Here is a 21,835-nt window from a genome sequence, read left to right on the forward strand (position 1 = left end):
CTTATATGTTTCACAAAGGCCTGATGTGTGGTTTTTGCCCCTTCAGAACTCTTTCTGTATTTGTTTGGAGCTATTGTTTTCCTCCATCCTTCAAAGCAGGACCAAGGGAAATGATTCCCCATATTAATATGGCAAAGTATAAATTTGTTTTTAAAAAGTAGAAAATATTTTCAATGGTCAACACTGTGTAAATGGCTATTTTAGATATTTTGGAGATTAAAAGGAAGGCAGAGAATATTCTTGAGTTTCCTCTCTATTCAATGTATTTTTTATTGCATTAATTCTACTCTATTTCAAGCATTGTGAAAGAGCTGGGGACTGCAAAAATAAATAAGACATAGTCCCTGGCATAAACAAGTTTGGAAAATCAGAACAGTAAAAGTCATGGCAGAATAGTCATGTCATACCATCTAGTTAACTTGCTTTGTGCTAAAAATTTTACATGAATGATCTTCTTTAATCTTCAATATGAGTTTCGGCTGGAATTTTACATAGGGAGGTCACAGAAAGCCAGGTGAGATGATGGTAGCTTGGACCAAATGGTAACAGGAGAAGCAGTGAGAAATGGACACATACCAGATATATCCCAAGGTAAAGCTAACAGTATTTGCTGATGGACTTTTCACTATCTTTCATCTCCCTGTACACTGATGCCCTCCTTTCTTGCTTAACCAGCCTAGATCCCATACTTCATCCTCAGTTCCTGTGGAGGAACCATCTTTGCTCTTGGCTATGGGCAAGACCTCCATTTGAACACTAGATGTCACCTGCGTTGCCCATCCGAGAATGATAGGGCTCTGGTCTCAATTCTCTCCTGGCATCTTGAAGTTTCTTCTCAGCCCCATCCGCCTACAACCATGCTGTTATTTCTCTCACATGAGATTCCACTCTTTCTCCCTGTTACTGCCCCATTTCCCTGTGCCCATTTACAATAAAATCCACTGAGAGAGGTGTCTACATTAGATGTCTCCAGTTTCCACTTTGATGGTCTCTTGGAAACGCTCTGATCAGTTTCCACCACCACGACTTCATTAGGACTGAGCCGGTATACATACATACATAGTAGGTACTCGGTAAATATGACTTGAAGAATTTAATATATGGTCCCCAGAAAACCACTATGAGGTGCCTATTAAGATACTCATTGTATAGGTGCTCAGGTCAAGGCCTCAGAGACCTTGACAGTGTTTTTCATGCACAGATTAATTCTCACTTCTCCAGTAGCGTTTAACAAAGTGAACACGTTCCCTCTTTGAAATAGAGTCTTGACCTTCCGAACACCATGTTCTCACAGTGTACCGTCTGTCTCATTGACCACTCTCTCCACTTCTTTTTCTGGTTGCTCATTTCTCCTCAGAACACTTACTTCCTCAGACCTGTCTGCCCTCTGTCTCCCTCATTTCGTTGGTGGTCTCCCCCAGCATTGTTAAATAATACCTAGAGGCTGACACCTCCCAAATCGCTGCCTCGGGCCCAGATCTTCTGTTAGCTTTTCAATCCCAGATACTCACCTTCCTGCTCAACATTTCAGTTCGATATTTAATAGGAATGTCCAGAGACCTATTCCCAATCTTTCCCCCAATGCTATTCCTCCCACTTTTCCCCTGTCTCAGTGAGGTACACCTTCATCTTTTCAGTTGCTCAGGCCCACAAATTTAGTGTAATTCTCAATTCCTCTTTTTCTCACACCCTGGTCAAAAGTCCGTCAGCAAATACTGTTAGCTTTACCTTGGGATATATCTGGTATGTGTCCATTTCTCACTGCTTCTCCTGTTACCATTTGGTCCAAGCTACCATCATCTCACCTGGCTTTCTGTGACCTTCCTATGTAAAATTCCAGCCGAAACTCAAGACACTGGAATGACTTTCACCTTCCCAACCTAGGTTTATTTATCCTCAGTTCACTTCCTACCACTTTAAACAATACATATTGTAATTCTTAACCATTGACTTGTTCCTTTACTAAAATGTAAATTTCAAGAGGGCATGGATTTTGTCTACTTTATTCAAATATTTGTATTCCTAATGTCTAGGTGCCTATCCTATATAATCAATCAATCAATCAGTCAGTCAACCAGTCAATAAGAACCAAGATCCCTCTGTTTCCAAATCCACATCCTTAAACAACACACCATTCTTAGTCCCTAGTTTTCCCTCTAAACCCAGTTATCAATTGTTTTTTAATTCTTTAAGTTAACACAAGGCTCTTGATGTTCTTATACATTTTGATGGTAGCTCCTTTCAAAGGCATGGCTCTCTAATCAGTGCTCAGGCACCAAATCTATTCTACTGAGTCATTCTTTGCCCCATGTATTGCCTTAGAGTCTTGTGACTGTATCATATTAACAAAGGGATTTCCTCACCAGCTTGAATTCACCTGCTGTGAAATCTGGAATCAGGAGACTCTAAGAAGCCTTAGGAGAAGGAAAAATAGGTATTCTTAAATCTAGATTCTAACCACATGCACTTTAGCTGTAGAAACATTTTTATTCCTTTTATTTACTCTTTCTTCAGACACAATTTAAAAATCACATAGTTACCTAATAATTATTGAGCAATTTCTATGGGCAGAGTCCTGTTTCACACACTGAGGATAAATAAAACCAACACATTCCCTGCCCTCGAGAAGCTTACATTCTAAATGATGGGGAGAAGAATACTCAATGATAAATTAATATAGATAAATGAATATACATATGGTGAAAAGTACCATGAAGATAAAGCAGGCATGAAAGGGCACCAATAAATGCCTTATTTTAGAGTAAGGGTATAATGTAAAGTGCATGAGATCTGGGACATTATTATTATTATTATTATTATTCACCTCTATAATACTAGCCCCTGGAAAAGTATTAGTGTGTAATAAGCTCAAGATAAACATCATGTGAATATTGTGAAAATGAATGGATGAATGAATGATGGAAGAGACCCAGGGAGGAGGTTACTGCATTAGTCCAAGGGGTACATGATGGTAGCTAGGCACAGAAAGAAGCTTTGCAGATTAAGAGATCATAATATTTTCAGATGACATGAAGAATACAACTGATTAACTAGTTTGATGTCCTTTATTCAATGGAAAACAATCCACAGATTGGGGGAGTACAGTGCCTCACAAGCAGTGAAACATGCTTCCTGAAGGATTTCGGGCAAGAGTGAGTTTTACAGGGAGTTAGAAGAAGCAACTTGGAAACAGGGCATGGTTGACTAGGGATTTCCTTATAATACTAGCAGGTCCTATTTTCTAGGGTAAAGTAAGCTAGCTAGACAGGTTGGAGAATTGGGATGGATGTTTGTTAGGTTTCCTTGACTGGTGTTTCTTCCTGTAAGTGGAAGCTGACTTAGGTTTAGGTTTGTGACATGGTCCTGACCACTGGAGCAGCCTCCATTTTGTGGGTCTCAATATATGAATTAACTTTATCATTCTGCATATAGTTAAGACACAGAACAAATAGCATTTCCTGGAAGACTGGATATGGAGTGCAAATTGGGTGGATTGAAGGAGAAGAGTCAAGGACGATGCCACGCCTTTGGTCTGAGTAACTAGAATAAAGTAGCTTTGATTGAGGTGTGGAAGTCTACCAATATGATAGGTTTGGTGGCCAAAATTAAGTTTCTTTGGGGCCATAAATTGTCTCCCTGTGTCTCCTTTTCTTTTTCTCATAGTTTCCTGAGATACCTAAAGCCAAGCACTGCTGTGTGTCCAAGGAAAACCATTCAGAGTCATTCTTCTGTGGAAAACATCCATGCTGGTTCCACTCCTCGTTCTCTTGGCCAGACACAGAGGCATCCTGTGTCGATGGCTGCCTTTCTTATTCAAAGACAGGCCCAGCCAAGGAAGGCTTTTTCCTTCAAACTCATCCTGGACACTTTCTTTTGATTTAAGAAAGAAAAAGACGATTGAGGGGACACCAGAGGGGGAAAATAGTGTTTGTTGTACATTTCTGATTGTAGCAACAGCTTGAACCGATTAGCTGGTTATTACGCATTCCTGTGCCTGGCTTGTCACTCTGGAGAAACACATCACAAGTCCATTCTCCATGGCCTCTAGTATGCAAACCTGACCTCAAAGAGTTTAACCCCAAGTCTTCTAATTTGAAACAACACACACACACACACACACACACAATCAAGTGATCAAAAATATGGCATAAATCTTTTTAGTACAGAGTGTTCTGGATTATAATGACAGGAACATGGGAGATAAATAGGATGCAAGGAAGGGAAAGAAACTCATAATATTAAAAAAGAAAAAAAGGCAGTGGTATTTCCTTAGGATTGTAAATATCCCCTACATAGTTTTGCTTTTCTGAAGAACTTGCAAGAACCCTTCCAGCAAGTTTACAACACATCTTTGGGAAAGATACAGAGAGAGCTGTGCAGGGTTTCATAGTATGTAGTTAATTCTCTTTTTACCCTGTTCTAAATATAATCCTGCTCATTTGCATGCCAATCCCCAGAATGCTTTGTAATTTCACAACTCTTGGCTAGTGGTCTCAGCATAAGAACAAAGCAAAATGTTTTGGGCGTGACTTTGGCCTTAAACCCTGCTTGGGCTTTGCAAAAGAGTACGGTGACGTGACTTTGCCTGGCATTCATCCTTCTAGCCAGAGTATCACAGAAATAAAGTGGGAACGGCTGTGGACTTTTCCTGGGAAGACTGCATTCAGTCCAGTTATCCATGAATAACCAGAAGCTTGGGTTAATTCACTTGAGAGGAGGGTGTGTTTCAGGAGGCTTGGTCTCCCCTTCCTTTATGTGACCAGGCTGGTTCATTTTAGGTTTATGGAAAGCTAAGCTGGAGTATTCTGTATCCTCTTCCGGTGGATGCTTTATATAGTTCCTCTATTTCAGAGAAAGCCTTCAATTTAATGAAACGCTGTCCAGAAGTGTGGTCAGTGGCCTGCCTTATAGAAATGTGAATTTCAGATCCTTAACAGACCTAGTTGTGCATAGTGACATCTGCAGAATATTTAGTAGGCCATTAGCAATGACAGCTGAGGAGTGGGGATGGTATGAGACTGGTCTTGAAAGGGTTTTATACAATTCTCACATAGCAAGCCATTTTTGTTATTTAAATGGTGTTTGGAATCATTTTTAAGGAGAGCCTAGGGACTGCCAGTTAACCCCCACCATAAAGGCCCCTCCAAAAATGTCTCCCTTGGCCATTTGATTTTAGTGAGTAGGCGAAGGACCATATATTCCCGCGTCAAAAGGCCATGTTTTTGTTTGCAATAACAATCAGCCCTGCCAAAAGTAAACCAGGGATTTTGAGCAACGCACATGGTTCACTACCCAGGGGAGGCAACAGTAGTGAGCACACATCCATGGCTGCGCACCAGTAATGTGCCAGGGCCCTCCACGTACAGGTGTTTTCTGCTCTGCTCTTCACCCACAGAGCAGCTGTAATGCTCTTTCATCCGTTCTGAGAGCCAGGCAGCGGATCTTGTAAAACATACTGTTTTGAGAATATTTTTAAAACACAGAGAACTGTTGATGGTAACTGACACGATAGCCCCTCGCAGCCCTGCGAGAGTGAGTGGTTGCTTTACATTTTCCGATAGGTATTGCCAGGGTCTCCGGAGAGCAGCGGGCCTGCCGGGCTGCACAAAGTGTGAGAAGGTCTCGGCTTTCTCGGGGTTTGCGCCGCGGGTTTACACCCGCAGCTACCGGCAGAGGCGGCCCTTCGCTGTAACAAAGACCGCGCCGCCGCCTGTAGCCCGCGCGAAGGCGGAGGAGAGCGGGCTCTGCAGGAGGGTAGTCGGGAGCCGTCCCCTATCCAAAATGAGGATCGGGATGGTGGGAAAGCAGACCCGGGGCTGGCCGAGGGCGTTGGCGCTTCCCGGGGCTCGACCCCAGAGGCCAGGGTTGGGCGGCCGGGCGAGGGGGCGGGGGCGGGAGGCGACGCTCGCGCTCTTCTTCCTCCACCCGGGACTGCAGCATCCCCGCCCCGAAAAGTCCCTCGCGCCCCCTGGTGGCTGTGAGCGGACTGGCTCCGCCGCACTCGTAAGGCACAAAAAAAGCAAGAAAAAGAAAAAGTGGGTGAGGCAGATGCAAAGAGGGAAATCAATAGGGATAAGAGAGAAGAGGGAGGAGTCGCGGAGCAGCCATTCCTGTCTCACGGGGTCCCAGCTGGCACGGCAAAAGAAAAAAAAAAAAAAAAAAAAGCCCGGGCGTGAACGCGAGTGGAGGAGGGTGTGTGTGGCGGGGGGGTCGGGGGTGAAAGGGGGACCGGGGAGATTTACTATTGTCTCTGGCAGCCGCCGCGGGAGCCTGGGAGGGGGGCGGAGGCGAGAGGAGGCGGCGGCCGCGGCCAGCGCACCATTCGCTCCACCTGATCTCCGGCGCTGCGCGCTGAGGACGGCGCTGGCGAACGGGAGCAGGAGCAGGAGAAGGAGGGAGGGAGGCAGCTGCTGCAGCCACCGCCGCCACCATGTCCTACCAAGGCAAGAAGAACATCCCGCGGATCACGGTGAGTGGGGCTCCGGGCGCCGCCGCCTGCGTCTCTCGCTCGTTGCTCGCTGAGCTGCGGGCGGGGCGCCTTGGATCCCGCCGGCTTCCCCGGTCCGGTCCCCCGGGAGGGACTGGGACCCGGGGTCCCGGGGGTGGAGAGCGGTGGTCAGCCCAGCCGGCGCGCCGGGCGCCACCCAGACGGAGCGACCCTGCCGTTTGGGGAAAACAAAACAAAGAGGAAACCCAGAGTGGCGCCGAGAACTTTGGATTATGTATCCTCTTTTCCCACCAGCCGGTAGTTTCCAAATAACGCCTGGCTCACGGCCCTCCCTGGACCCTCGCGCCGCCTGGGGTGTCAGTATGCGCTTCCCCGGGCAGGGTGTGCTTTTTGTTTTAGGTGCCTTTTGACGAGGTGGGCTATGGAGAGGTGACACCTTTCCCCAGGGGTGCCTGGTAGCACGACCGCGCCCCTCTCCCAGCTCCAGCCCGCGGCTCTGCCTCCCGCGCCGCCAGGGTGGCGGGGTGTCTGGACCTTCTGTCTTCACCCTGTCCCCTTCTTGCCTGCATTCACCCTTATTCATATTTCGGTACGTCATATTCGGGTCTGAACTAACGTGGCTGTGGCGGGAAGGAACAACTTTTTTTTTTTTTTCTCTCGATGCATTTTATATTTTTCGTGTCACCCTCCCCCCCCCTTATCCCAAGAATAGGCTGAGTTTTAAGGTCAGATTTTAGTTGGGGGTCGCAGACACACGCTGGGTGCATTCCGTGCCCAACTGCCATTGTGTGCAAGATCGAGCCACCCGAGGCGAGCGGGTGTCAAATGCCCTGGGCGGGGTGGAGAGGGGACGTGCCGTTAGCAGGTAGAGAAGCCCCATCTTCTCCAGAGCCAGCTCTCAGCGGCAAAAATACCGCGCCCAGGCTCGGGATTTCTTTGCGCTGCGCTGAAATGAGGCTTACCACAGGCTGGGGTGGGCATTACTGGGAAGAAAAAAAAAGGGTAGGGGGCAAAACGACAATGACAAAAAACACTGACATTTGTTAGTTTAGCATGCAGCTGTGTGGTTGTGCTTTGTCTTTAGTGAATGGTGTGTGTGTGTGTGTGTGTGTGTGTGTGTGTGTGTGAGTGGGGGAATGGGTCGCTACTCCATCTTTGCAAGGCGAACAAAGGAAGTGATCCACTTGCCCCTGGGAGACTCTGCAGCTGCCCTAGGGTAGAGCTGTACCTGCTACGATAGTTCATTTGCCTGGGATCCACCAGGTTTTGCTGCGGGCATGCGTCTGTTTGCACTTGTTCTGCTATGTTTGGAACGCCCTATGTGTGTGAGATTGCCAATGGTGGACCTTAGCTCTGTAGGCAGGAGGTCGCTGTTCTTGCCTCTAGTGCACTTTATTCTCAAGTGGTTTATTTCTGTTGAAACATTTTTTTTCATGCACCTGAGCTTCACCCCACACAAGTGCACCCCACCTCCAGCTGCTGTCCAGCTGGTATTAGGGAACAAACACTGCTTAGGAGAAAGAGTGGGGATGGGTGGGGGGTCCTTTTTCCAGGTAAAGGTGTGGGGTGTAAGCACATCCTCCTTTATCACTTTGTGATACTGACTTCAGGTGTTTTTGAAACATTGTGGATCTTAGCGTTGGCCTTGCATTATTGAAACATTGTGGATCTTTTACAATGCACTGGATTTTCTCAGTGCCAGTTGTCTTTGCAGAGAGCTGTGGAAGGTATCATTAAAAAAAAAAAGACTGGGACAAAAGCTGAATTTTTATATTGTTTCCCTAACTGAGGAGGGATGAAGCCCAGCTCTCATGCTCTTACATGTGTATGAGCGCTGTATGCCACTTGCCTTACAGCCAGTGTACCTTTGCCAGTTCTCCTGTGTGGGGTAAGCAGAGAAAAGGTTATTTGTTTTCTTTCTGGTGGGAAGACTGCAACGTTCTTCTTATGGACTCAGCCTGTGATATGGCATTGAGGGCCACGCCCATTCTTGTAGGTATCACTTAGGCTACCTTTCAAGAATGATAGAGAAATATAGTCCTGATAACTCGCTTTCCAAGCCCCCATAACGTGACTATGCCCTAATCCCAGGGCCCGGTTTGCAAAGGGTTCCCTTTTGTTCCTGTCTGGATGCTCTTCCCTGGGGTGCATCCTTCATTTTCAGTGCAGCTTCCATTCTTTCTTTCTGTGCATGGGGCGTGGTGCTGCATAGCCACCTCTCCCTTGAAGCTAGGGCTGGGTGTCTCCAGCATTTGTGACAGGAATGGACAGTGGTTGTGAATTTCTTCAAACCAGACTACCTCGTATTCACATTGTTGGAAAGGGTGTGGGGCCAGTGGGGGTTGGCAGGGAGAGGAGGAGAGGAGCATGGCAGGAGGGGGGTATTGGTCTTTGGGGGCAAGGAATCCATTTGTAGATTTTCCTCAGGCTTTGTGTTTGTATTTCTGTGAACAAGGGTCCTATTAGATTCAAATGTTTTTGTATGTTTGCATGTCTTTTGATGATTATAGTTTTCTATATACTAAAAAGGTTGAGATACCCTTCCTAGATATAATCAAAAACATGAAAATATGGACACAGACATACATACACATAAAATGTCACTGAAGACCTAAATGCAACATATATCCCCTGCTGTCATTCTAGCATAATTTTTTTTTAATGGTAAGATTATGGAATTTGAATTAAGTTTTCTAGCCTCTCTGTATTCCTTTCCCTGAAGGCTGCCCCACCCAGTAGCTAAAATGTCACTAGAATCTGAGGACTGATGGGGGCAGTCTTTCTTGCCGGATACCTTTTGCCTCCCCAGACACCACCCTCTGCCACAATTTGGGGGCCCCTGTAAGGCTTTGTTTGTATTGTTTTTCCTGCCACCTATTTTTGCTGCCTTCCTGAGATCAAAGCCTTCTTACTACCCTGTGTTTATTACTTTCTTGGAAAGAGGAATTTCTCTCTGCTGGTAGAATTGCCTGGGGCTTTCTCCGTGAGTGTCTCTGGCCTCACATCTCATTGTTCCTACTCAGGTTATCTATGTACAAGACCTGTATGGTCTACCTCCACACGAGCCCTTGCTTCTGAATGTCAGGCTGGCAGTTTAGGGTGGTTCCGCAGATCAGAGCAGGGACCTTGTGCTGCTGTTCACCTGTCTCCACTATCTGGCATGGTGCCTAGCACATAGACGTCTCATGGTCATCAGTTAAATCAATAAGTAAATTAAAAATTATAACTAATAAGAATAGCTCACACCTCTTGAGTGTTTTTTGCCATTTATTGTGTTATTTGCCTTATATGCATTGTCTCATTTGATCCTTGACTCAACACTGTCTGAAAGGTACTATAGTTATCCTCATTTTATAGATCAAAAACCTGTGGAAGATCAAATGCCTTTGCCCAGGATCAGTGATAGAAGAAGTGTTGGAGGCAGGACTCAAACATACACACCTGATTGGAATCAAAGTGCATGCCCCTCACCACTGCATTCATTTTGGGGTTTCTGCTTCTACCATTACTATTACTTGGTGTTACCAGGGCAAGTGGTAAAGAGGAAAGACTCACATTCTCTAATTAGTCCTGGGAGGATCCAGAAAGCATATTTTTCCTGCTACTCTCAACAGATCCCATAACATGGTGTCTCTTACTTTTCATATTAAATAAGTATGAATAACATTTAGGGGGATGATAGCTAGCATATGAGCTCTGCAGGTAGGAAGTTAGGATAGTTACAGTCATTGTTTTCCTCTGCTGTGAGCTACCACTTGTAGCGGACCCCAGGAGAGGTCGGGATCTCACAGTTAGGTTCCAGTGTTTTCTATGTCTTTTCTTGTCAGCGTCTCTACAAAAACCCATTTTGAGGAAATTGGGGCACAGAGAGGTGAAGTTAGTTATCCGGAGTTATCCAGCAAGAAGTTTTGGGCAAAGCTGGAAATAAACGCAGGTCTTGTCTGGCTTCACAGTCTCAGCAGCCCAGGTACAGCTGCCACCTCCCAGAGGCACATGCAGCAGAAATTTGGAAGGTGTGGATAAAGAGTTCCAGAATTCTCTCTAGGAGACATATCACAGAGAAGTGGCTCTTTGCAAATACTAAATGGATTTCTGTAAATATTATCTTGCAGAGAATGCCTTTCTGCCGCATTGGAGGTAGATGTGATGTGTTTGGTGTGTGTTTGGGAATTCCCAGAATACATGTCCTTGGATGGGAACACGACCTTGAGAGTTGTTTCCAGGGTGCTGTGGTGTGATGAGAGGTGTGATGGTGAGCGTCGCGGGTGCCGTGGGAAGTCTGTATTCCAGGCGAAGGGGAGGGGTCCTACGAAGAGCAGCGGCTAAGAGCTGGGGGGCCTAGACCCAGCCAAGAACCTGGAGGACACCTAGGTCCAGTCCCACCCCTGCATCTCTGCTTCCTCTCGCTTCACTTTGAACTGGGAGCAAATATTTAGGACATGGAGAACCAGCGTATAGGAGACCAAAAGAAGAGCCGTCACCCACACTTGGCTCTACCCATGTAAAGCATCTTGGAAGGGAAACTCCAGAGTAGAAGACTGAGGGAAACTATCAAAGGCTTAGGAATGGAAAGCATCTTAGATATCCGATCATGGACATCTCAGCTCAGGGCCTGCCTGCGCTGTTCACTTGTTGCTTTGTATTTTGAGCAGCTCGTTGGTGATTCTCAGCCAGGTTTTTCCTCTTTCTGAAACGCTAGCCAAGTGCCTCAGGTATGTCAAGAGCTCTGCCTGTTACTAGCTGTCATGGGGCAGCGGGTGGGGGGCATTTGGGGGAATTCTGGAGGGATAGATTTCCTCAGGGAATTCTTGTCTATATGGTAGAACTGTCAGCTTATGAATGAAAATCTTCCCGCTTATCTCACTGGGCTGTTGAAAGGCCCAGAGGAGGAGAGTGACCCTGAAAGTGGTCTGTGAGCCCCAGTGTCTTCAAAAGAGTAAACACTGATTTATTTATAAAATCTCAATTACTTTGCAGTGTGGAAATTAAGGAAGGGGAAGACTTGATAAATGTCTGGGGTAGAAAGAGGCTACTTAGGAAACTATTTTTTGAATACAAGTTTTCAAAACCAAAAATTAATACAATGTCATATAAAAACTGTTATTTTTCTCTTGCTTTAGTTATGTTACAAAATTAAGCTTCTCATTCATTTCTGACAGTCTAATAGAGGCCATTGGATTGCCTTTGGACTTTGAGACAGAGACTCTTCCCTAACCTAAATAAAGGGCATTTTTTAATTGGTTGAACTGCAGTGTTTTTCAGTCCTCATCAACCTGTAGCCTAAAGTGACACAGGTTATGAATTCCCTTTCTAGAAGTTTTTTCACAACTCCCTGTTTAGTAGCTTTTTCTCTGCCTTTTCTCCACAGTTGGAAAAAAAATAGAATTGAACTTGAAAAACAACAACAACAAAAACCCTTCATGTCCTAATAACCCTACTTTCTTCACCTGTTGACATACTTCATAGAACTACTTACTTTTGCTTATCACATTTGAAAAGTTATAGAATGTTTATAACAGTAGGAATGTCTCCCTAGGATATAAAACTACTTCTCTTTGATTGCATTTGTGCTTCAATCCTAAGGGGACTGGAAATTTGAGTATGTCATTGCCTCCCATGATGAATGTTAATAGGAAGCCTGACTGGCTCTCCAGTGTTCCTCCTTCCTCAAATCAGTGTTCCGTTTTAGCTTTTCTCCCATTTTCCATAGGCCATTCAGAAACAAATGAGAAAGACTCTGGACAAACCAGAGAAATAGGCTATTTTCTATTTTCAGACTCTTCTGTTGTGAAATCCCTCTTTCAGTAAACTCAATATATGTCTATTTCAGTGTACGAAATAGACAAAAAAAAAACTGTGGTGGAATAGGATGAGCCACTCCTTTTGGCCTCTTCCTTTGGCCCTCATCTTGCCGTGGAGTCTACTTAACAGAAACAACTTCTCTTGAGGAACTTTCTTCTGTTAATTAGATTGTAGGGAAGTCAGTGGTTAGGAAGATGGGCCTGAGCATAGTGGAACTTTTAATAACTACCATTTACTGAGTGTCTTAGCACAAACTACATGGATTACCTCATTTGATGCACAACAGCTCCTCTAGCTGCAATGATTCACCATCATTTTGCGCTCTGGAGAGAGACTCCAAGAGTTTAAGTACCTTCCTTGACTAACGTCACACAGTCGGAAAAGCAGGATTCTGGGATTGATCCCTCCGGGCGTGAGTTGGTTTCTTAGGCAGGAAAGCAGTCACTCAGTGTCCACAGGTGGTTTTCCCCACCCCCATCACCTCCAGCTGTCCACACCCGTTAGCTCACAAATGCTGGTCCCTGTTCACAGGGTGGAATGAATGGGGAAGATCTGGCCAAACCTATCACATCACCACCTGAACAACAACTGAGTGAGTGCAATGTCCTTCTAACAGTGGCTCCCGCATTGCTTTGCCAGCTGTCTGAGTTAGCTCCTGGCTTTTGCCCAGATGCATGTAGGAGTGAAGGGTGGAAAAGCAGATGCTATTTTCCTGTCCTGCATAAGTGCAGATCTGGGCCCAAGGCCCCTTCTCACTCTGTCCCTGTCCGCTTCCCAGACACAGAAGGAGCCAAGCTGTCTGTTCCCATTGTGCCAGAGAAATATAGGGCATGCCCAGCACTCTAAGCCAGATGGGGGAGCTCCACACTAGAGTGGTCCAGGAACCTATTTGGGACATCTGGAATTCAAGGACACATTTCTCATAGCTTAATTAATCTCTTTTTTCCTGGGAAGCACTGGGCAATGAGATATGCAGGAAAAAGCGAGACTTGAGTTTTTAAGAGAGGGGTCTGCTGGCTAGCAGAGAACAGGGGCCCTCATGTTTTTTTGACAGGGAAGGGCAACCATGGATGGAGTGTCAGCATGTTGTGGTTCAGACCTGCCCTTGCCCCTAATTTATATGTGACTTTGGGCAAACCCTTATTATCCCTCTCAATTCTGCGTCAGTCAAATGAGGGCATTGAACTAAATGATCCACAAGGTCCCTGCCAGAGCAGATGACCCTGTGAGTCTTATTTTGTCTTCTCTTTATCCTGAGATCTTGATCAGCCCTTGTCACTGTGTTCTGAATTCAGAGAAGAATTCTAAGTCCTTCCCATGAGGGAAAAGAACATAGTGAGAAAAAAATCAGGGCTTAAACTGAATGCAACCAGCCCAAATCTGTGTTGGGTCTAAGGGTCTTTGGTTGCTTGCCTTTTACACTTAAAATCCCAGGCTTTTTCTCAGATGGTAGACTTGATTAATAGACTCTGTGCAAGAGAGAAATGGAGTAATGATGACTGATAGGTCCTTTCCTTAGCAGAACTTTGGTATTATTTCAAATGAGTATTATTAATATGAGACCATGATTCCTTTGCTGACACATACAGTCTCTTTTGGGTAAGGCTACCATCATCAAGGGCACGAAGGTGACAGATTGTCCCGAGTCTGGACTGGTCGAACAAATAGGCAAAACAACAGAAAACAGCTCCAAGTCTATATATGCTCCACCAAGCTCTTTCCAGTTGCTCTTGCCAGTATTTTAAGGGTAATGGCTGCCATCCAATGGAAATAACCCATCCCCAAAGGCCAAATCATGCCATGGACACCCCATGGGGTAGGGGTGGTTTTGGTTTTGTTACCACTGAATCTGTAGCACTTAGTCTTTGGCTGGCACATATTAAGCCCTCTGTAAATATTTGTTGAATGAATGGATACATTTAACACTTAGTTTGCTGGAATAATTTCAAGTCAGAAGATGATCAGAAGATGACCAGAAATGTGCATACATTTGTGCTTGTACATCCTCCTCCCTTTCACTGACAGCTCCCTTGAATATTAGCTTTTACGAGAGAAGGCTTGGCTCTCAGAAACCGGCACAAAATCAGAGCCAGGAGAAACATGACAGCCCATTAGCAGAGCAAGCTGAGTCAACTCCGGCTCAACTCTGACTTGGGCAGTCGGAGCCTAGCCCTCATTTGTTCTTCTCTCTTCTCAGGCCTCCCTTCCTCCTCTTCTTCCAAATCCTGCTTCTGGCCTCATTCTCAGCCTGTGTCAGGGCCTACCTGGGTACTTCTTGCTTGCAAACGGACCTGTTGTTTCTCTTCCAGCAAATGATTTAAAGAGACCTTTATGCCTTCCTTCAAATAGACAAAGTCGTCACCGTGACTTTTTGAACCAGGATCTAACATAGGTCTTAATTGAAGCCTTTCTGTCTTTGCATAGAAACCACAAGCCATTGGAATTATTAGCAGCAGTTAGAGAGGCCAGTCTGCATTTGTACAGAAATTTCCTCCTTTTAGAAAGCTTGGTGAAGGAGTCGCCCATAGTTCTTTTTTGCTTTCCGGTTTAGGGTTAGCCTTTTAGATGGAATGTTCCTATGCTTTTGTGTGTGTGTTTACTCAAAGATTTTTAGTCCGTCACTCCTTTGCATCTGTCCACTTTCTCGGGGCTTGTATTTGGAGCTATTCCTGTGATTAGCAATTATTCTGAAGTTCATTTTTTTGCTTTGATGGGTGAGGATAGTTAAACTTCAAGCACGTTTTACCAAGTTCATCCCTGGCTGTAAACCATACAGTTTATGGTCTCAATAATCTCTGTGTAATAATAGTCACTAGATCCTTTCAAAGGGAGCACTTACAAGAGAAGGCAAAATGAAGAATCCAAATGTATTTATGGAACCTAAAACTTCAGGTCAGAAAGCACTTGAAATACTTTATATATTAGAATATGTGATGTATAACATGATCGAGTATAATAGCATTAACTATTTTTTGATTATATAATAAGTATTGACCATTGGCTCTGGACTTAGCAATGTAGTGCTTGTCCCTGGAGCATCTAGTCTAGAACACAGAGGGGAAATTAGTTTACTCCTACTTCTAATATCAATAACAATGACAACAAGCATTTATCTCATCCTGTGCTAAGTGGTTTTCTTTCATTATTTCATGTAATCCTCAAAACTGTGCAGTTACATAGATGGATTTCCAACTCACTCTTCCCATTTTATTGAGGAGGAAACTTAGAGAGGTCAGAAAATTTGCTTAGGATCACACAAGCCTTCAGCAGTGGCACCAAAATTCAAACTTAGTCAGCCCACAGTCTTAACTCTGCAGGGCAGAGTTACATTCTACCTTCTTTTATCATCTCCCACCTCCAGTGTCATGAGACAGTGGTTCAAATTGGAGTGCCTTTAATTCAAGTCCAGGGTTAAGTCCTTCTCTGCACCTGTTTCCTGTGAGGTGTGAGCAGGCTGAGGTTTTCTGGGAGGTGCAGAGAACAGCCATTTGGTGCCCTCCTCTGCATGAGCACTGCCTGGTTCCGGAAGCCCTCCAGTCTTCCCTTTAGGGGCAGCCTCCCTTCCCATGTCCTGAGTAGCTGCAGACTGTTATATCTACAGGGCCAACCTGTTAGGGGGCCACCCCTCGTAGCAATGAAGGCCATTTTGCATTGAATTAACAAAAATACCAATGAGGGTTTCTTCTTAACATGAATTTGAATCCTTCCTTCTCATTCCATAGCCTACAGGACACTCCCCAGCTTCTCCATAAATCCAAAGCAAGATTCTGCTGAGGTTTTGATTACATGTAGCTCTGTGAGATTCATAGAGTCGGAGTTCCCTTAGAGATTATTTTAGTCTAGACTTCCCTTACAGATGAAGAAACGGAGACGCAAGTGGGACTGAATGAATTAGGGCTGCTTCTACTGTTTGGTTTATGGTAGGACGCAGAGATTTATTTATTTTTTTAAATGTTTATTTATTTTTGAGAGAGAGAGAGACAGAGACAGACAGACAGACAACGTGAGCAGGGGAGGGGCAGAGAGGGAGACACAGAAGCTGAAACTGGCTCCAGGCTCTGAGCTGTAAGCACAGAGCCCCACGTGGGGCTCGAACTCACAAACTGTGGGGTCATGACCTGAGTGGAAGTCGGACGCTTAACCAATTAAGCCACCCAGGCTCCCCGCAGCACAGAGATTTTAAAATTAAGTAGGATTTTTTTTTTTCAAATACAAAAAACAGCATGAGGGTTATAGAAAATTTTACCAAAAACAAACAAAATGAGAACAATACAAATAACCAGAGTTAAATTACTCAGAGACAGCCATTATAAATTCTCTGAGTACACCCATCTAGAATTGTTTCTTATGACTATAGATGCCATTTATTAAAATTGTACCACATAGTATTATGATGTTTTATGTCCTGCCTTTCATTCCACAATATATTATGGCATCTTTCCATGTTTCAAATATTCTTCCATACCATAATTTACAAAACCCACGTATTATCCCAGTGCTTGGGGATCTGGTTAAATTAATCCATCCCACTTTGTTTAATTTTTTTGTTTGTTTCCAGGATCTTGGTCTTAACAACAAAAGTGAAATTATGGATTTGTTTCCAGTGGCTTTTTTTTTAGCTGAAGTTAAGTCAAAAGCTGTTAGAGGATGACAGGTTGAGTGACCTACCCAGAGTTTCTCAGCTCAAGACTGATGGACTACAGATTTGCATCCCGCCATCTTTCATCGTCCTCCAATATGCTTGTCATTGCTCTGATTGCTTTGGCAGTTGGGCCGTTTTCCATGGAGAGTTCCGCTTTCCCTCTCTCTTCTTCTGCTCTTGAGGGAGCACATTGGTTTTCTCACTGCCACCCTTGCTTGCCTGTCTGAGTCGCTGCAGCTGTGACATTTGTAGAGGTACACAGTGTCCTGAGACCTGAGGCTACGCAGCTGGAGGGGAAGACGTGCCCAGCTCCTTCTCTCCTCTCCTTAATGGCTTAACCTAGGAGCTTGGAAGCTGGTTTTAATTTTACATTCCCTGTGTGTATGTACGTTTGTTTTTAAAAGTCCTCCCCCCTTTAATTCTTTCAAGGAGACCTTTATTTGAAATCATATACTCTTTCCCTCAAAGCCAATTTGTGTCCCCAGTCTTGATGAGATTACTTTGTTTGGGGGATATTGATAAATTCAGCTTGAGGTTTCTGGTTTATCCAAGTAAATTGGTTTAAATTATGGCCTTACAGAGACAGAGGGCGTAAACAACTTAGAAGGTTTTAAAGCAATTGGATTTAATACTCTGCTTCTAGAGACTTCATCCTGGGCTGATTCCACAAAGAAGGTATGTTTTGTTTTGTTTTGTTTTTATTTCAGTTACTTTATTGCATGCTCTATCTCAGATCGTCTTTGATGTGAGAAATTATGGGGAAAACTTAGCTTTGCTCAGTTGAGGGCAGGCAGAGAAATAAGGGATCCATTATTACAACCCCTTCATTTTAATGATTAAGAAAATATGGGCCAAAGAGGGAAAATAATTTGCCAAAGGTCACACAGCAAAACAGTTAAGGAAAAAGAAAAAAGAAGCATAGAATCTGTTTCTCTTGCTTTAGTTCAGTGCATTTCTCATACTTTTTTTTGAGGTGAAAAGGTTGAGGATGTGTTAAGGGCTGAAATTTGTCCCCTCAAAGTTCTAGTGTTGAGTTCCTAATCCCCAGTACCTCAGAATGTGACTGGATTTGGTGATAGGGCCTTAAAAGAAATGATTAAAGTATGAGGTCATTGGAGTGGGCCTTAATCCATTATGATTGGCTCTGTAAGAAGAGATTAGGACCTAGTCACAGAGTGAGACCATCTGCAGACATAAGATGGAGAAGGCCACCTATAAGTCAAGGAGAGAAGCATCAGAGGAAAACCAGTCCTGCCCACACCTTGATCTTGAACTTCTAGTTTCCAGATTATGAGGAAAAAAAAAAAAAATCCATTGTTTAAGACGCTCAGCCTGTGGGACTTTGTTATGGTAGCCCTAGCAAACTAATACTGGGGGAAGTTAAGGGCAAAGACATTTAAAAACTCAAATCTTCAAACTTGTGAAGTTCTCAATGAACAGAAAAGAGAAACCTAAATGATTAGTGTGAGAAATTATGTCCTATTAGATCCTATCCTAACTGATTTTTAGTTGTAATATTGTATATGGCATCTCATTCCTCCCTATGCCTAGATGGTAATTATTAATAGTTCCACTTTACAGATGAAGAAACTGAGATTCCGAAGGTTAGCTTATGTAAAGTTACCCAGTGAGTAAGTAACTAATAGAGTGAGCTCCCAATTCACCTCCTTGTCTAACTTTAAACCCTTACTTAGTACATGATGCTACTTCCCAATAAGGAAGTTAATCCAAGCTGTTTGGTCACCAGTATTATCTAGTTGTTTAAAGTTAGGAAGAAGAAAACACTTATTCCTGAACCTCAGTGACTTAGAATCCACTTAATGGATTGGACAGGAAAAATTTTGCCCCTGATTTTAGGATAAATATAGAGATCAGGGAAATTTTTTTTTTTCTTTTTTTTTTTCTTTTTTTTTTCAACGTTTTTATTTATTTTTGGGACAGAGAGAGACAGAGCATGAACGGGGGAGGGGCAGAGAGAGAGGGAGACACAGAATCGGAAACAGGCTCCAGGCTCTGAGCCATCAGCCCAGAGCCTGACGCGGGGCTCGAACTCACGGACCGCGAGATCATGACCTGGCTGAAGTCGGACGCTTAACCGACTGCGCCACCCAGGCGCCCCGAGATCAGGGAAATTTTAAAAGATAATTAAGCCAGTTGAGTTGTACTACAAAGTCTTCCCAAGTGGCTCATACCTTTACTTGCAAAATGGGCAGTTGTACAGAGTGAAGAATTAAGGTTTGGGATGATGGACCCCAGGCCCTGAAGAAATCTGACCCTTCGAAGGGGAATCAGTTACCCACACTGGGTCACATTTGCTAAAGCAGGAATCCGGACCCACACATCTGTTGACATGAGTGGATGTGGGAACTATCTATGCCAGAGTTTTATAATGACATAGCTTAGAAGAATTTTCAGCAGTAAGGCCTGATAAATATTCAGTCAGCTAAAAAAGAAAAAAAAAAATCAAATTAATTTGATCTACTGGTAAACCCAAAGAGTAATATGGGAAATGTGGGAAATCATATGGGAAATATGAGGTGCTTTATTTATTGAATGTAAATGGCTCTCTTGCCGCTCCGTCCTCCCTGTTTTGTGTGGTCTAGCAGTGCTTAAATGTAGAGGTTAAAGCTGCTCGGACTTTATTGGTAAGGAAGACACTCTCAAGTTAAGAGGTGGATAGGGTTTGTTTTCGGCAGAAACTGGCATTAAGGCTCAGCTCAGCTATATACCAGCTCAGCATCAGAGTGGAATCTGAATCTAATCACTTCTCACTATTTCTCATCACTCAGCACCATCCTAGCTCAAGCCTCCATTGTCTTATTGAAGCAACCCCTTAACTGATCTTTGTGCTTCCACTTTACCTACACATGAGGTCATTCTTTATGCATAACCAAGGTGATCCTTTAAAAACGTAAATGAGATCAAGTCACTTCTCCAGCTCCAACATCTGTTGCACTTGGAGTAAAAGAGACAGTGGCTGTCAAGGTTCCATCTGGCTTGGCCCTGTGACTTCCTCCCCAGACTCCCAGTCCTGCCAACCGGTCCTCAGTGACTTGCACCAGTCATCCTTTGCCCTCGCACTCCCTGGGACCTGACACGTTCACCTCCAGCTCAGAACTGCTGTGCTTGCTGCTCCCTGGGAGTGGGGAACAGTCTTTCCTAAGAGCAGTCCTCTCCTTGGTTTGCTCCCTCAGATCATTCAGAGTTCCGTTCAGCTGACAGCTTCTTAGACATGCCTTCTTTGAAAACATAATCAGAAGCAGTTCCAGACTCTTCCAAGCTTCCACTGTCCCCTTGCCTTCTTTCTGAATTCCACTGTCTGCTGTTGAAATTAAGTTATTAATTTAGTTAACTTACTTATTCTTTGCTTTTTCAACCACTGCAGTACAATGACAGAGAATTTATTTTTGTTCATGTACTGTGACTAGGAGCCATTTGTAAACATTAAATGACAGAATGAATGGATAAATAGATCAGTGAATGAAAAGCTAATGTGCTTTCCTTAGGGCCAGTGGTTTGCGGAAAACAGGTGTCAAAGAAACAGGGTTGTCAGAGGGCTACTGAGGTATCTGCTCTTTGGTGAGAGGGATCACGTCTGTGTCCTTCCCCACTGTGTCACCAAGGCTTGGCTCAGTCTAACCTCGAATGAATGAGACAGTGAATGAAGGTGACAAGATTTGGGATAACAGGGACAAAAGTGGTAACACGTGAATGGAAACCTGCTCTCTCTGAGCTAACTTGATGGCACTTGCAAAGCTTGTTATATGTTTGCTGTTTTTTAGACACAATTGGAAACATGTCACCATGCACATCTTGCTTGGGTATGCATCAAACATTTGCAACTCTAAACTTCAGTCTTTGTACCACTTTTTGAAACATTTCTGAGCAGGGACAGGTCATAAAAGAACGGACTATTTGGGAATTATTTCAAAAGATGATTCTCCTGATGTTAGAATCCGAGAATGTTAAATAGTGATTATGAAGCAGAGAAGCAACGTCAAGACTTGGCAGGTAGGAATGAAGTCTGCAGGCTTTCAAGAATGGGGAATGTAGTCTTGTGATTGCAGCATGATATTTGCAAATAGGAAAGGCAGTCTTAAGTACATTCTAGGAGGTGCCTATTGTGTGAATAAGGTTTTTGTTATGGGATTAACTGCCTGCCAATCTCATTTTTTGAGTTCTGATCATTTTTAAATGGAGGCTCAATTGTATTTATTTCAAGGGTTCATTTCATTCAAATTCCACCTGACTGCTTGAAGTCCTTGTTCTCAGAGCACCTGCAGTTTTCTCTGCCCAGTAGAACTTGGAGAAGTTTGGGGCTCAAGAGTGAAAAAATAGCTACTTCTTTAATAATCACCTATCTGTCAAATAAAAACAGAGCTGTGGGTTTGCAGGTTTCTAGGCAGAGAGAAAACCAACCAAGAGAATCAGTTATTACCATTGTCTGCGAATTGTGTCCAGAAAGAGCCAGAAGAAAGAGTGAACTGGTCCATCCCCTCAGCTCCCCGTACTCCTTAGGAAGTATTTGGGTTCTTATAGGAAGATAGTTAAGATACATAGACACACATGGGGTACCTGGGTGGCTCAGTCAGTTGAGTTTCCAACTCTTGATTTTGGCTCATGTAATGATCTCATGGTTCGTGAGTTCGAGCCCCTCTTCAAGCTCAAGTGCTTTCATCGTGGAGCCTGTTTGGGATTCTCTCCCTCTTTCTCTCTCTGCCTCTCTCCTGCACGTGCTTTCTCTCTCTCTCAAAAAACAAACAAACAAACAAAAAAACAAAACAAAAAACCCCACAAAAAAACAAAAAACTTAAAGGGGAGCTTGGGTGGCTCAGTCAGTTGAGCGTCCGACTTCAGCGCAGGTCACGATCTCGTGGTTCATGGGTTTGCGCCTTGCATAGGGCTCTCTGCTGTCTGCGTAGAGCCTGCTTTGGATCCTCTGT

General features: G+C 44.1%; 1 protein-coding gene across 2 annotated transcripts in view; it reads left to right on the forward strand.

Moving 5' to 3' along the window:
- The window catches only part of DPYSL3 (dihydropyrimidinase like 3), a 112,265-nt gene that overhangs the window by 46,249 nt on the left and 44,181 nt on the right, over positions 1–21,835 (forward strand). The window contains exon 1 of one of the 2 annotated variants that reach the window (XM_086701080.1): positions 6,284–6,469. The exons of the other annotated variant lie outside the window; for it this stretch is intronic. Coding sequence (XP_086557206.1) covers positions 6,431–6,469 — 39 coding nt within the window. The 5' untranslated portion in view covers positions 6,284–6,430. Of the gene's footprint in view, positions 1–6,283; positions 6,470–21,835 lie in introns of those variants that run through there. 2 annotated transcript variants of the gene reach the window in all.

Source organism: Puma concolor, chromosome A1 (assembly GCF_028749965.1).
Source record: "Puma concolor isolate L17-30 chromosome A1, mPumCon1.1.hap2, whole genome shotgun sequence".
NCBI lineage: Eukaryota > Metazoa > Chordata > Mammalia > Carnivora > Felidae > Puma > Puma concolor.